General features: G+C 42.9%; 1 protein-coding gene across 1 annotated transcript in view; it reads right to left on the reverse strand.

Annotated features, from left to right (window-relative positions):
• The window catches only part of ptprb (protein tyrosine phosphatase receptor type b), a 41,465-nt gene extending 27,109 nt beyond the window's left edge, over nt 1–14,356 (reverse strand). The window contains exons 1-8 of the mRNA XM_072377027.1: nt 13,969–14,356; nt 7,519–7,888; nt 2,613–2,750; nt 2,334–2,474; nt 1,374–1,631; nt 1,031–1,297; nt 239–355; nt 9–155 (exon numbers count right to left, since the gene is read on the reverse strand). Coding sequence (XP_072233128.1) covers nt 9–155; nt 239–355; nt 1,031–1,297; nt 1,374–1,631; nt 2,334–2,474; nt 2,613–2,750; nt 7,519–7,888; nt 13,969–14,040 — 1,510 coding nt within the window. The 5' untranslated portion in view covers nt 14,041–14,356. The remainder of the gene's footprint in view (nt 1–8; nt 156–238; nt 356–1,030; nt 1,298–1,373; nt 1,632–2,333; nt 2,475–2,612; nt 2,751–7,518; nt 7,889–13,968) is intronic.
• Between the last annotated feature and the right edge of the window lie 1,602 nt (nt 14,357–15,958).

Raw genomic sequence — 15,958 nt, forward strand, 5'->3', positions numbered from 1 at the left:
ACACATACCTGTCCTCCCTTCTACAGACACAGACGTGTTCAGTTTCCCTCTCCTAGTCGTCACGGTGATGGTGTACAGTCTCCCAGGTGTGAGTATGTTAAAGGTGCACTCCCTCATGTTTGGCTCCACCTCTCTTGTATCCACGGTGACGTTACCTACGAGATGGCAAAAAAAAAAAAAATCATCCAAATTCCTGATTTGACGTTTCCATGTATTCAAAGCAAAGCTGCGGCGTTACCGTGGCGAATGGTGAGGAAGTAACTGTCACGTAAACCGGAGGGGGCGTGGCTCCACATGGCGCTGAGCGAGGTCTCGTCCGAGTGGCGAATGTGAAGGTCCAACACTGAAGCAGGAGCTGCAGAGCAGGATAAAACTCAGATTCTTCATGTGCATCAGGAGAACGAGGCATTTCTGTAGATTAGTTTCAGTGTTTTGTGTAATATAAGTTAAAAATGATATTTTTCCTCAACTAAACTGCAGAATCAACACATTAATGAAGACCTTTGTTGCATTAAATAGTTTTTCAGATAAAATTCAACAAAGAACAATGTTTAATGTATATTTCCTATATGCCAGCAGATGTTTCATGAGTGAAACCAGCATTTCCTTGCATCGGTCTGCAGATTTAACAGATTTAAACCCTCAGTTTCATACATATAGTAACAAACCCTGAGGGGAGACACACAGCTGCAGGGAAAAATATCCAAAGCTGAATCAAACACAGCATACAAATGCATCAAGATGAGGATGCAACTCATCATGTGACTGTGAAAGCACTCAAAGCTGGTTTCTGTGGTTCTAATAAGCTTTAATCCACTGAACAGACCTTCTGTGTGCTCTGGATTTAGATCATTTGTTATGTAAATGTTGTTCTCTGTGTCCAGTGTCTCAGAAGTGGACATAAAGAGCTGGTTGATACAAAGCTCTGACTTCGTTTCTCCTCATGGGATCAGCTGGAGGATGAGAGCTTGTTGCTGAAGTCAAACAGAGGCACATCTGTGGCCTCCCCTGTGTTTTCCGTCCATCTCACCTGTCGAGCCTTCACAGCTGCTCTCGGCCCACAGTCCTCCACTCTCCACTCTCAGCACAGCTCTGTGGAGCTTTCCAGGTGTTAGTCTTGTCCCAGGAAAACTGAAGCTCACTGCCTCCCGGTCCAGAGCGGTGCTGACTAACTCTTGGGAGCCATCAAACAGGAACAGCCTGTAGCCCTCCCAGTGACCAGCAGGGGGCGACCACTTCAGGAGGAGGCCGCCGGCAGAGGAAGGAGACAAGGAGAGGAGAGACGCTGGCGCCGGAGCTGGACACAGAACACAGATGGCGTGAGAGGATTGAAAACGAAGACAGAAAGAGAGCTTTGTGTCATCATCTCTAACCTGTCCTGACGGTGACTTCTGATTGGTTCGTCAGCCCACCACTCCTGGATGTCACTGCGACCTGATAGGCTGAGCCGGGGGTCAGCTGGTGGACGGCGACGTCTGTGGCGTCCTGAGGCAGAGTCGTCCCCCAGACCCTCGTGCCATTCGAGGAGAAGGTTACCACGAGGGCGTCGACATCTCCGACGGGCGGTTGCCATGACAACCAGAGGTTTGTGCGGTTGTTGTTGGCGGTGATGTTGGAAACAGAAGAGGGCGCTGGAGAGAACAGAGAGGGTCATCATTCCTGTCGTTCTTTTATGTTTCCTTCTTTTTTACTGTCATCACTTCCTTCTTTTCTCCCTTTTGTCTGTCTTTCCATCACTTCCTTCTTTTCTTCTTTTCTCTCTCTCTACCTGTCGTTCTTTTCTTCTCTTTGCCTATTTCCAAACATCTTTGTTCCCTTCTCTAGTCGTCCTCCTTTCCATCTCTGCTTTTGTTTCCTCCTTTTCTTTTGACCACAATCACTTTCTTATTTCTTTCTTGTTCTCCTCTCATCTGTCATCCTTTTCTTACTCCATTCTTAACATCTTTACTTCTACATTTATCTTCTTTTCTTGTTCCTTTCTCTATTAGTACCTTCATCTTCTGTGTTCTCATTTCCTTCTTTCCTCTCTTTCTACCGTCTCTTTTTCTTCCCTTCTCTAGTTGTCCTAATTTCATCCCTTTGTTTCCTCCTTCTTTTACATCATCACTTCTTTATATTTCTCTTTAATTGGTTCCTTTTTCCTTCCCTCGTCTCTCCTTTCCTTCTATCCTTTTCTTATCTCCTCCCTCTCTACATCTTTCCTTGTGTATTTACGTCTCTCCTTGCCTTCTGCCTTCTTTTTTACCTCCAATTCTTCCTTTTTTTCTCCCTTCTCCTGTCTTTCCCTCTCTCAACGTGTCCTTCGTTCATTCCTTCTTTTCCTCCCTCTCTACCTGTCTGGGCCTCGATCGTCACGTTGCTCTGCAGCTCGCCGGCCTCCGTCACCACGGTAACGCTGTACAGTCGCCCCGGCGTCAGGCCGACGAGCGCGTGCTGCGTCGTTGTACTTTCTAACGTCTCGTTCTTCAGCAGACCTGCAGACAAAGAAGAGGAAGAGGTCACATGACCCTGCAGCAGCTTGTTTATTGGACAGAAAGCTGAAGCATCACTCCATGTTTCTGATTTGGGAGCCAACACACGGACAGATGTGCATAAACCTGTTGGGGACGTACCGGACCGATCCCGGCTCTGCGCTCGCTCCCACAGCTGCAGCCTGAAGCGCTGCGTCCGGCCGGGCCCGGCCTGCCAGGAAAGGCCGAGGCTGCTGCAGGTCCTGGAGGTCACGGCCAGGCCGACCACCGCTGACGGCCCTGATGTAACACAACCCAAAAACACACGGCAGCTGTCAGAGACCAGCGAGCGTCATGAACACTTTGAGCTTCCTTTTACCGAGACGGTCTCAAATATTCCCTAAAAAGCCGTAACTCTGCCTGCCGCTCAGTGGGGGACTGATACAAGCAGAATCTTTCCTGTTGGCGTGAATCTGTGCGGCTCCTGAGGCGGAGACGCCGCATCCTGATGACACCGTTTGACCTCAGTCTGAAGCAGAGACACAACTGTCAGACCGCAGAGGGAGGCACTGTGGAAAAAAGGCATGTCATTGCGTTCATGTCAACAGGACTTTGATGGCAAGGCCACAGAAGGAGGTGACAGATCCTTTTCCTGCTGAAATCTTCCTGAACTTCAGGTTCACAACAGATAAATTACTTTAAAGAGACAGTCCCACTGTCTGTTCCCAGCATGATAATCCTCTTATTGTTGGGCTAAAACAGTCTCGAACTGCAGTGATGTTTGCTGGGTTCAACACTTTATCAACCTGATCAAGTCCAGTCTTTAATTCTTGATGAAATCAGTCAAGTTGTGCAAAAAAAGATGGAAAACCACAACTTTATGATACTGTAATCACCTGATCTGACTGATCTGAGCATCTACAAACATCAAGTCAGCCTAAAAACGATTTAATGATGCTCCAAAGGCCCAAAGAGTTCGAAACTAAGAAAGAAACTAAAATACGAGGCTGTGGGACAGCTCAATGTAGAATTAGTATGAAGTTAAGTGACAAATAAAAACCAGTTTTTTCTCATCTGAGCCCAAAGAAGACAAAAAAAAGGGATAAAAATTCAATTTCTAAGAACTAAATCTAAGAGAATTTTTAAATTCTGATAATTTTTTTCTCTGTTCTGATGCTTTGAACCATTTTTAACTAGTTTTTTGTTTTAAAGATCCTTCAATAAGTCCAATATCTGTGTCCTTCATGGAGAGTTACAACAACAAAACACTTAAAACAATGGCAGCAGGTGAAAAAGGGGTCATTATCCTCGATTCTAACCAACATAGTTTAATGCAAACATTCAGTAGGAAACCAATTAAATGTAGATAAATGTACAAAGCTTCCATTTTGAAAGCATGAAACTTTGTTATTAATGTAAATCAGGTAAATACTGGTGAAACGGGTATAAAGTGGTATAAACCGGTGTGATTATGGGTTTCATTGTGTTTCACATCACATCCTGACTTCAGAAACAAGAAAAAGCCTCAGTTCTGGTGCTCAGAAAGACGATTCTGCCAGCTGATCTCAGGCTACGGACCCAAACAGCAGCTGCACAGAAGAAAACTGAGTAAGAAAATGATAAATGTGTTGATTCGTACGTCACTGAGTCAGTTCAACACATAATGCAGATGAACACCTGCTGCTGTGTCTTTAAAGCTGCTTTAAAACGCATTAATGGATGTTTTTTAATTCGAATATGGTTCACATTCGCTATGAGTTTGAGACAAAAAGGGAAAAAAGAAAATATGTTTGGGGCAGAAAACCGATGACCTTTGACCTCACCGAGTTTGGTCTAAGTTGTGGCTGGAAAAACCCTTTAATATCCGTGTCTTTATCATGTTTTATTTATTATTGTGACAGGAAACCATGAGAAATAGCGTTTTCTAAGTCAAACCCAAACCATCCGTCAGTCAGAGTGAAACGGGTGGAAAACGAGTCATAAGTGGCGCTGACCACACCTCATTCCTCCTTGGAAAGCTTTTGTGTTGAACATCATCAACGTCCAGTAGCAGCTGGTTAAGATGGGACTCAGTATTAAACCTGAATCAGGTCAGGAAACATTCACTGGATCATTTTAGAGCCTTTCTATGGAAAAACTGCAACGTTTTGTGCTATAGACCAACATAACTATCATACATTTTGTCTTGGGTGAGTTAGTGGGACATTAGTTATTACCATGTACACAAGGATATGTGCTTTCACAGAAAATAAACCATCTTTTAGACCCTTTTCAGACTTTTTGCAGTTTATAATTCCTTTTCTTTGGCGTTTTTTTTTTCCATTAACAAAACTAGATGCTAAAGGGTCAAGGACTGGATCTATTAATTCTTTACTCTGCCTTTAATTTCAGGGGCTGTGTTTATAAAATTAAGGTTTAGACATCATTAGATGTGAGCATTTAGCTGCTAAAGGAGCAGACATTTCCCTCAGGAGGTGGTGGAGACCCAAACTAGAGCTAAAACAGAGTGAAAATTGAACTTGTGTTGTTCTATGATGTAATTACATCAGTGAATGTGGGGTTAAGCACCATTTAACCCATTTAACGGCTGTTTGAGGAGCTAAAAAAGGGTTATAAAAGAAATTCTGAACATTAAAGGTCAGTGGAGGGAGCAGCCAGCGAGCCTCCAGAGATAAGAAACCAGCAACACTACAGTACAAGTGTTTTCAATCGCTGAGAAGGTTACCGACGGGACTCGACTGGGCGCAGCAACACGCCGTTTCCTCCCAACGCAACACATATGTACACAAACACACACATGCACACACCCTCACGCCCTTTCCCACCGAACAAAGAAACAATGGAGGCAGGAAATGGCTGAACCCTGAGCTCTGCCCACGATGGAAATACACACTGAGGGTCCAACTTCTGTTCTGGATGGCGGCCAGCGTGGACACACACTCATAACTTTTAGGGCTCTATCACTCTCCCTCAGCAGGGCAGTGGTTCCTGTAGCTAATCACAGAGCCGCAGAGAGGGGAAGCTTCGTGACATCAACTCAAACGCACACACAAAGACAAGGAGGGGGTGCCGAGAGCGTCCACTTCAAACGACGAGAGGTCAGAGGAGATGGAAACAATAGAACTGAACACAATACAAGCTCAGTGCAAGTCTGCAGGAGCTAAACAGGTAAAGGTGTGTTTCACCGTCTGTGGAGCTGTTCTAAAGGCAGCCTACAGGCAGAAGAAAGGCTACTTAAACTTATTAAACTACTTAAGCTGCATTATAAAACCATCCCTGTGGCTAAAAATTAGACTTCAGCCTGTGGAAAAGGCAATTAAAAGGTTTCTGGACACCAATTACCCAGAAAAGTGCATCCTTTTTGTAACAGTAGACTACTTTCAGCATTATTTCTGGCCGAGTTTTATTCAAATCTGCCAGAGTTCTGCAGATATGGGCGCGGAAATGGAAGAAAACCATGAATATAGTTATTGGTTTAATGTTTCTGCTATAAAAACTCTATAAAAAATTATGGTCAGTGCGATGAGCAGCACATCCAGGATTTTGTTTTTCAACCTGGAATCATCTTCATTGTATTTTAGTCAAAATGATGGATCCATTTTGAGGAGAAAAAACACTAACTGATAATCACCTGAACTCTCTTTCTGAAGCTTTTGATGCAACTGATCATCTTCTTCTTGAGAAGTTTGGCCTAAATCTAATAACCTCACTATGGCTGCTGAATGTTTATCATCACAGCAGACAGTACTGATTTAATTAAAAATGGTGTTCCACAAGGCTCCCCTTTAGGACAACTCGTTTTTTTCCCATTTTCACAAATAAGGGGTTCACAGAGCAACATTTCTCCCTGTCAAACAGAAGAGATTCAACATCAGAGTTGATTTTCCTGAAGAAAAATGACGTTCTGTGGGTAGACGGACCTGCTGTGGACTGAGTGGAAGTAAATTCACAATAATTTCTTTGGCTTTAGCACCTTCTTCTTCTCAAATTAATGAGAAATTAACCAAAACCAGCTAAATATCCTGCATATTTAATATTGGGAAGCTGCAGCTCCTCTGTGTCTGTTCAGGTCGCAATAAAATTGCCGTAACTTCTGTTTTGTAGACATTATGTAACTTTTACTTTCATGACTGCCGCATTACCTCACAATGTGGCAAAACCACTCAAATAGAAGAAAAACAAAGGCTTGGTTAAAAAATACAATGCTGGAATTAGTCTTTAAGAGTAAACCGGAGTGCTTTGACTTGAGCTAAGTGGATTTTTTACGTCTTACTTCATCTTTTTGGCCACAACATATCAACAGTGTCGCACAATACTTGTCCAACCCCACCTCCTTATCTGTAGGTGAACAATCCAAAGCAAACAGCCGAAAAGCAGCTTCACGACTGCAGATTTCAAACTGGAAATTCTTCGAACAGCTACTGCTTGAGACCCAAAAGGTCATAGTGAGGCCCAGATTAATGTAAAAGATAAAAAAAACAATATCGACTGCAGAGATTTAAATATCTAGTTTGCAAAAACCTAGTTTGAACAGTTCTGAAGGGTTTATCTCATGGTCACCCGATGTGTTATAATGAAAGGAGACTGGACCTCTGTTCTGGTTCTTGAAGATGTTCCTCCTCTCATCTGAAGGGTTTTTATTAACAGCGTTGAGTTTCAAAACGTGTCAGTCAACAGCTTAGAGGCCTGAGACTCACTGAGGAGGCCTTCAAGATGAGACTAAATGTCTTTAAGAACCAGAACAGAAGTCCAGTTTCCTTCTGTTCAGGCTTTTAAGAGATCAACAAGCTACTTGTTGTCCTCTTTAGATGGTTTTGCTGGCTGGTTTTGTCCACTTTTCATATAAATTTAGCAAACAACTTTGGCTTATTTTGCTAAAATGTTTTCAGGACATGTATCAAGTCAAGCTAATAACAGAGAAAAAGACATGGTTGGAGGTACAGAATGGGGTCCGAGTCTCGACTTGGCCTCCAAATTCTCCAGATCTCAATCTAATCGATTTAAATATCTAATAGTGAAAGGAGCGCCGCCCGTCTGGCTCATGTTGAGCTGCTCAACGAGGACTTACTGGTGTGCACGGTGACGTTTGCAGACTCCTGGTCTCCCTGCGACAGAACCTGCAGCTGGTAGGCGGTTCCAGGCTCCAGCTGATCCAGCACACAGGTGAAAACCTCTGCTGTGACATTGTCTCCTCCAGCCTCGCCTCCTACATCTGGCTGGTTGGTTTCCAGGTAGTTTGCACCTCTTATCTCCTCCGTCTTTCCCCTTCTGCACTCGGTGGCGTCCTCTCCGGAGTCCAGAGACGTCACAGAGAAGGAGCAGTTCTGTCCAGCTGTGCTCACTGTCAGGGACACCGAGTCCAGACTGGATACTGGTTCAGATACAGAGATGCTACAAGGGACCCCGGGGTCCTCAGTGGGAGCTGCTCTGCTCACATCCTAACGGGAAGATAAAGACCAGCAGGAACACGTCAGAGAGATGTTTGCTTAAATAAAGCAGACCTCAGCATTATTATTAGTTTGCTGCGGTTTTGTTGTCATAAAAAGATCTTTTAACCACTCAGTTTGTTCACCTTTTCTTTTTTTCTTAATAAAATAACTGTCCTGCTTCAGTAAAACATCACAACATGTTCATTTAATTTCATTTGTCTGAACAGAAATGGGTCGGAACAGCAAAAACGTGTTAAAATCTTGTATTTTACAGCTCATGATGCAGAAGACGATATCTCTCCAGCCCAGACGGTTGCTGGAAATTGATGGGACCAATTTATGCGTGTCTCCAGATGTTTGTGAACCCTTAATGTTTTCTATGAAGGGGGAAACAGATGGCTTTCATCTTATTGCTCCGAATACATTTAGAAACAACAAGAAAGTCTTCAGCGGAGACAAATAACCCCCAAGAAACCCTCTAACTTTAAATAATTTGCTTTCCCTGACACTTTTATCACAGAACATGCTAATTCACTCCATTAAAATCAGCATCATGTGTATTTTTTAACACGATCTAAGCTGGATCAACACTGGCATCAGGACCAAACCGAGTCACTGTAGGTGCTGGTTCTGACAGAAAGGTGTCAGAACATGATGTGGCTGCTCAGCTGAAGGCTGCACACAGAAAGCGCCTACAACAGACGCCTGAACCCGATGTAAATCACTCATCTGAGGAGGAGCCGGCACCAGGATGCAAAAATCCAGTTTGAACAGTTCTGAAGGGTTTATCTCATGGTCACCCGATGTGTTATAATGAAAGGAGACTGGACCTCTGTTCTGGTTCTTGAAGATGTTCCTCCTCTCATCTGAAGGGTTTTTATTAACAGCGTTGAGTTTCAAAACGGGTCAGTCAACAGCTTAGAGGCCTGAGACTCACTGAGGAGGCCTTCAAGATGAGACTAAATGTCTTTAAGAACCAGAACAGAAGTCCAGTTTCCTTCTGTTCAGGCTTTTAAGAGATCAACAGGCTACTTGTTGTCCTCTTTAGATGGTTTTGCTGGCTGGTTTAGTCCACTTTTCATATAAATTTAGCAAATAACTTTGGCTTATTTTGCTAAAATGTTTTCAGGACATGTATCAAGTCAAGCTAATAACAGAGAAAAAGACATGGTTGGAGGTACAGAATGGGGTCCGAGTCTCGACTTGGCCTCCAAATTCTCCAGATCTCAATCTAATCGAGCACCTGTGGACAAACCAATCAGATCCACGAAGGTCCCAACATTTAACTTCCAGGAATTAAAAGGCACCAAATGTCCAAGTCCAAGTCTGAACGAGTCAGGACGGCTCTGATCTCAGCCAAGAACATTTGGTCCATTCATCCTGCAGGTCACTGGCCCATTAAATGTCCAACTCACTGTGCACAGCCACAACGAATCCACAATCACGGCTGCAAACCTTTCGATATACATCACTGTGTCTGTGGATCTGATTTCTCTTAAACGCAGATCATCAAACGGATCTGTGGGCTCAGGTTTAAGGTGTCAGCTGTTAATATTTCCTCTATAAACACAACAGAACTCAGGTTAAAGAGCCCAAATGAGCACAAAGAGGCTCATTTGCTCATTTAAGGTGCAGCAGGGGCATCAAACAGGCTGCTGGGACTCTTAATCAGAGGCAGCTATTTACAGACCTGAACCCACAGCTGGATTGTTGGAGCATTTTATCACTTTTTGGGTCAGCTGACCTCCGACCTCGAAGCGCACGTGTCGTGTGGCGCTCTATGTACTGAAAGCTGGGAAGCAGAGGAGAAAATAAAACAATGTGTTTCTGATAATGAAGTTCAGGGAGTGCAGCAGGAAGTGACACGGAGGAAAATTCAGCTTTGTTAAAGCGGGGAGCGCGACACACAGATCCGAGTCCAGCTACAATCAGCCGAGGGCAGAGTTATTAATGTGGAAGCTGTCTGTAAACGAGCTTCATGTGTATTCTGCTGCCGTGACAACCTACATTTAACTGTTAAAACTAAACCTGTCCCAAGGAAACGATCCCTGGTGCGTGTCAACAGCAAAAAAAACACAAGAAACAGCTTCTTTATTCTCTTATTTTCTCTAGTTTTCAGTCGTTACTGCATCAGTAAACTCAAGGTACCTGGTTTCATTCTGTAAAAAGGACGGAAGCTTTTAAAGAAATGAGCTCAAACGGTTCTGGATGAAACTGTGTGAACGGTCCTGAAATGTGTTTTTCTCCACAACCAGGGATTGTTAGATTTACTTTGACCTTTATTTGACTGCAGACAGCAGAAAGCAAAGACTTTTCTGTCTCATCAACTCTATTTCAGTTGATAATATAAAGCAATTTGTGCAAAGCTCATTTCCACAGCTGCTGCTGTCCAACCTGCAGAAAACATTTGAATTAGGCACCGCTGATAAAGCTCTTTTACACATTTCTTCTCTGTATTTTTGCATTGTTCGGTTCAGATGTTGCAGTCTAACACACGTATAAATTCCTTTATGATGGATGTTGATGTCTAAAGAAACAAGTTAAAACCACACATGACGACACTGGCTGTTCAATCACGAAGTTTAGCTTGTTTTTTCCCTAAACCAACTCCAAACGTTCATTATTACCAAAAGTATTTCTCATTTGATAGTTTTTAGCTCAGAGGCTAATCTTATGCCGATCTGAGAACCAGAAAATAGTTGCTGTGACTTCATGATATCTAGTTTTATTCAGCTGAGGATCAACACGACTCAAATGTTCCTTAAACACATAAAACGTGTTTTGGTTTAATCGTAAAACTGGGAAAAGACTCAGCGATCGTGCTCATCTACAGCTACAGCAAACTGAGCAGTGAAGTATTACCTCTGATCAACAGTTCTGCAGCTTTCTGAAACCTTTAAAGTGTCCTGATCAACAGTTCTGCAGCTTTCTGAAACCTTTAAAGTGTCCTGATCAACAGTTCTGCAGCTTTCTGAAACCTTTAAAGTGTCCTGATCAACAGTTCTGCAGCTTTCTGTAACCTTTAAAGTGTCCTGATCAACAGTTCTGCAGCTTTCTGAAACCTTTAAAGTGTCCTGATCAATAGTTCTGCAGCTTTCTGAAACCTTTAAAGTGTCCTGATCAACAGTTCTGCAGCTTTCTGAAACCTTTAAAGTGTCCTGATCAACAGTTCTGCAGCTTTCTGTAACCTTTAAAGTGTCCTGATCAATAGTTCTGCAGCTTTCTGTAACCTTTAAAGTGTCCTGATCAATAGTTCTGCAGCTTTCTGAAACCTTTAAAGTGTCCTGATCAACAGTTCTGCAGCTTTCTGAAACCTTTAAAGTGTCCTGATCAATAGTTCTGCAGCTTTCTGAAACCTTTAAAGTGTCCTGATCAATAGTTCTGCAGCTTTCTGAAACCTTTAAAGTGTCCTGATCAACAGTTCTGCAGCTTTCTGAAACCTTTAAAGTGTCCTGATCAACAGTTCTGCAGCTTTCTGAAACCTTTAAAGTGTCCTGATCAACAGTTCTGCAGCTTTCTGAAACCTTTAAAGTGTCCTGATCAACAGTTCTGCAGCTTTCTGTAACCTTTAAAGTGTCCTGATCAACAGTTCTGCAGCTTTCTGAAACCTTTAAAGTGTCCTGATCAATAGTTCTGCAGCTTTCTGAAACCTTTAAAGTGTCCTGATCAACAGTTCTGCAGCTTTCTGAAACCTTTAAAGTGTCCTGATCAACAGTTCTGCAGCTTTCTGTAACCTTTAAAGTGTCCTGATCAACAGTTCTGCAGCTTTCTGAAACCTTTAAAGTGTCCTGATCAATAGTTCTGCAGCTTTCTGAAACCTTTAAAGTGTCCTGATCAATAGTTCTGCAGCTTTCTGAAACCTTTAAAGTGTCCTGATCAACAGTTCTGCAGCTTTCTGAAACCTTTAAAGTGTCCTGATCAACAGTTCTGCAGCTTTCTGTAACCTTTAAAGTGTCCTGATCAATAGTTCTGCAGCTTTCTGAAACCTTTAAAGTGTCCTGATCAACAGTTCTGCAGCTTTCTGTAACCTTTAAAGTGTCCTGATCAACAGTTCTGCAGCTTTCTGAAACCTTTAAAGTGTCCTGATCAACAGTTCTGCAGCTTTCTGAAACCTTTAAAGTGTCCTGATCAATAGTTCTGCAGCTTTCTGAAACCTTTAAAGTGTCCTGATCAACAGTTCTGCAGCTTTCTGTAACCTTTAAAGTGTCCTGATCAATAGTTCTGCAGCTTTCTGAAACCTTTAAAGTGTCCTGATCAACAGTTCTGCAGCTTTCTGAAACCTTTAAAGTGTCCTGATCAACAGTTCTGCAGCTTTCTGTAACCTTTAAAGTGTCCTGATCAATAGTTCTGCAGCTTTCTGAAACCTTTAAAGTGTCCTGATCAACAGTTCTGCAGCTTTCTGTAACCTTTAAAGTGTCCTGATCAATAGTTCTGCAGCTTTCTGAAACCTTTAAAGTGTCCTGATCAACAGTTCTGCAGCTTTCTGAAACCTTTAAAGTGTCCTGATCAACAGTTCTGCAGCTTTCTGTAACCTTTAAAGTGTCCTGATCAATAGTTCTGCAGCTTTCTGAAACCTTTAAAGTGTCCTGATCAACAGTTCTGCAGCTTTCTGTAACCTTTAAAGTGTCCTGATCAACAGTTCTGCAGCTTTCTGAAACCTTTAAAGTGTCCTGATCAACAGTTCTGCAGCTTTCTGAAACCTTTAAAGTGTCCTGATCAACAGTTCTGCAGCTTTCTGTAACCTTTAAAGTGTCCTGATCAACAGTTCTGCAGCTTTCTGTAACCTTTAAAGTGTCCTGATCAATAGTTCTGCAGCTTTCTGTAACCTTTAAAGTGTCCTGATCAATAGTTCTGCAGCTTTCTGAAACCTTTAAAGTGTCCTGATCAACAGTTCTGCAGCTTTCTGTAACCTTTAAAGTGTCCTGATCAATAGTTCTGCAGCTTTCTGAAACCTTTAAAGTGTCCTGATCAACAGTTCTGCAGCTTTCTGTAACCTTTAAAGTGTCCTGATCAATAGTTCTGCAGCTTTCTGAAACCTTTAAAGTGTCCTGATCAACAGTTCTGCAGCTTTCTGTAACCTTTAAAGTGTCCTGATCAATAGTTCTGCAGCTTTCTGAAACCTTTAAAGTGTCCTGATCAACAGTTCTGCAGCTTTCTGAAACCTTTAAAGTGTCCTGATCAACAGTTCTGCAGCTTTCTGAAACCTTTAAAGTGTCCTGATCAACAGTTCTGCAGCTTTCTGAAACCTTTAAAGTGTCCTGATCAACAGTTCTGCAGCTTTCTGAAACCTTTAAAGTGTCCTGATCAACAGTTCTGCAGCTTTCTGAAACCTTTAAAGTGTCCTGATCAATAGTTCTGCAGCTTTCTGTAACCTTTAAAGTGTCCTGATCAATAGTTCTGCAGCTTTCTGAAGCTCTTTCAGGGTTTTTCTTTGGACATTTTCTACTTTTTCCCTCATCTTCAGTCCTTGTTCCTGAGCATTTTCAGTGTTTTTTCTTTGTTCAGCCACTTAACTCTGACCTTTGACCCATTCAGGCAGAAAAAAGGCTCCTAACTCAAGGGATGAACCAGTGTTGTGTCGACACAGAACAGACAACTTAGCAAAGAAGCCATTTTAAACTGGATCTTTAGGCACTTTGTCACAAAGACACATCATTTGTTCCCATTTCTTTAGCTGCATCTATGAAAAACAGCAAAGAAAACACAGTTTGACAGACAGAAAATAGGATTTCTGCAGCAACACGGTGATTCCCAAAGAGCTATTAGCTGAAAACTTGGCATATCTCAGCATGGTGTGCAGTGTGTCCTTAAAACATTTGAGGAAACTGGACGAGTCAAATGAGAATTGGAAATCAGGAAAGTGATGAAAGTGATTTACTGCAAAGTTTAAAAATAATCAGTGAAGGTTATAATTTACTGTCAGATAACAGAAATATAAAGGTTATTTACTTTTAAATTTAAACTTTTAGAATCAGCCACAGTAGCACAACTAGTGGTAATTTATCATCTAAACGCTATAAACGACATATTGCACAAAAATAATAAGCTTAATGTTGATTATTATGGTTTCTACGGCTCTTCAGACCGACCTGGAGCAGCAGCAGCAGCAGCGACGCGAACCGCAGGCAGCAGAAAAAACTGCAAACTTTACATCTCAGCATTTTGATCGTCCTTTAGATCCTTTAGGCTCCACCATAATCCTGAGCCTGAGGTGGAGGACGCGGGTTTAGGTTCCCTCTTTAAAGAAAGTATCCCTTCTTTTGCTGAAGTCTGCGTAGGAAAACGATCTATCTTGCTCCAAACTAAATATTCCTTATTTAGTTTTTTAAATAGCTGGATTTTGTTCCACAGAACTCTGTTTCTTTTGTCCGTTGCGTCTCCTCCGACTCATGTCCATCCTCCACCTCTGCGACCTCAGACTGAGCCTTTCCCCTGTTTTTACCCTGTCTCACCAGCTGCCCGTCTCTCTTCCTGCCCGTCTGTCGCTGACGCTCGATGGTGTCGAAGTTGGGACTCACTAACGGACTTCCTCAATCAGCCCAACAGCTCTGTGAGTCACTGCAAAAGCACGACTACAAACCCATGGAGGCTATAAATAGGCCGCAAAAGCAGAACAACTAGCTGTAGCAGCAGCAGGATGGTAAAAATAGAGACTGTTTTGATGAATTCATCTGACATGAGATCGTTTCAGAGCTTGCATCGTCTCGCTCGTTTTTTCTCGTGATGTTTCCACGGAGAATTTCACTTTTTATGAGTCGATATTCATCACTCTGTTGGTTTCTGGAGCGGCTGATGGTCAAAGTTAGGAGGACTTAAGCAAGAGCAGCAAAACTGATGATAGAATTAAGTCAAATGTACTCAAAATGGTGAGAAAAAAAGAAATAAAAGACAATTAAATAACATTAATGAGACACGGTTAAAGAAAAGCATTTTAAATAAATGGGTCTTTAGCTGCTTTTTAAATAAAGTGGACATGAAATCATTTCCAGTCATTTAATTCTTAATTTTGGCTTCTTTGAGATTAGTTTTGCACACTTAATAACTCAAACTAGTCTGTAATTATTTCATTAAGAGGGAGAATTTCAGGGAAGAGTCTCACTGAGCAGCAGAGGATGTGGGAGAAGTGTCTTCTGATTGGTCGGATTCTGCAGGAGGTGGGAGGGGGAGAAGATGCTGGTGCTGTGAACCCACACCTGTCAGGAATCAGATCAGAATCAGAACCAGAATCAGATCCAGAACCAGACAGACCCGTTGGACCCAGAATCAGATCCAGATGTACCTGTCGGAGCCAGAATCAGATCCAGACGTACCTGTTGGAGCCAGAATCAGATCCAGACGGACCTGTTGGAGCCAGAATCAGATCCAGACGTACCTGTTGGACCCAGAATCAGATCCAGATGTACCTGTTGGAACCAGAATCAGATCCAGATGTACCTGTTGGAGCCAGAATCAGATCCAGATGTACCTGTCGGAACCAGAATCAGATCCAGATGTACCTGTCGGAGCCAGAATCAGATCCAGATGTACCTGTTGGAGCCAGAATCAGATCCAGATGTACCTGTTGGAGCCAGAATCAGATCCAGATGTACCTGTCGGAACCAGAATCAGATCCAGATGTACCTGTCGGAACCAGAATCAGATCCAGACGTACCTGTCAGAGCCAGAATCAGATCCAGACGGACCTGTTGGAGCCAGAATCAGATCCAGACGTACCTGTCAGAACCAGAATCAGATCCAGATGTACCTGTTGGAGCCAGAATCAGATCCAGACGTACCTGTCGGAGCCAGAATCAGATCCAGACGTACCTGTCGGAGCCAGAATCAGATCCAGATGTACCTGTTGGAGCCAGAATCAGATCCAGACGTACCTGTCGGAGCCAGAATCAGATCCAGATGTACCTGTCGGAGCCAGAATCAGATCCAGACGTACCTGTCGGAGCCAGAATCAGATCCAGACGTACCTGTTGGAGCCAGAATCAGATCCAGACCAGAATCAGATCCAGACGTACCTGTCGGAGCCAGAATCAGATCCAGACGTACCTGTCGGAGCCAGAATCAGATCCAGACGTACCTGTTGGA

The sequence above is a fragment of the Leuresthes tenuis genome, unplaced genomic scaffold, assembly GCF_036924035.1.
Source record: "Leuresthes tenuis unplaced genomic scaffold, fLeuTen1.0.hap1 SCAF_23, whole genome shotgun sequence".
Taxonomy (NCBI): domain Eukaryota; kingdom Metazoa; phylum Chordata; class Actinopteri; order Atheriniformes; family Atherinopsidae; genus Leuresthes; species Leuresthes tenuis.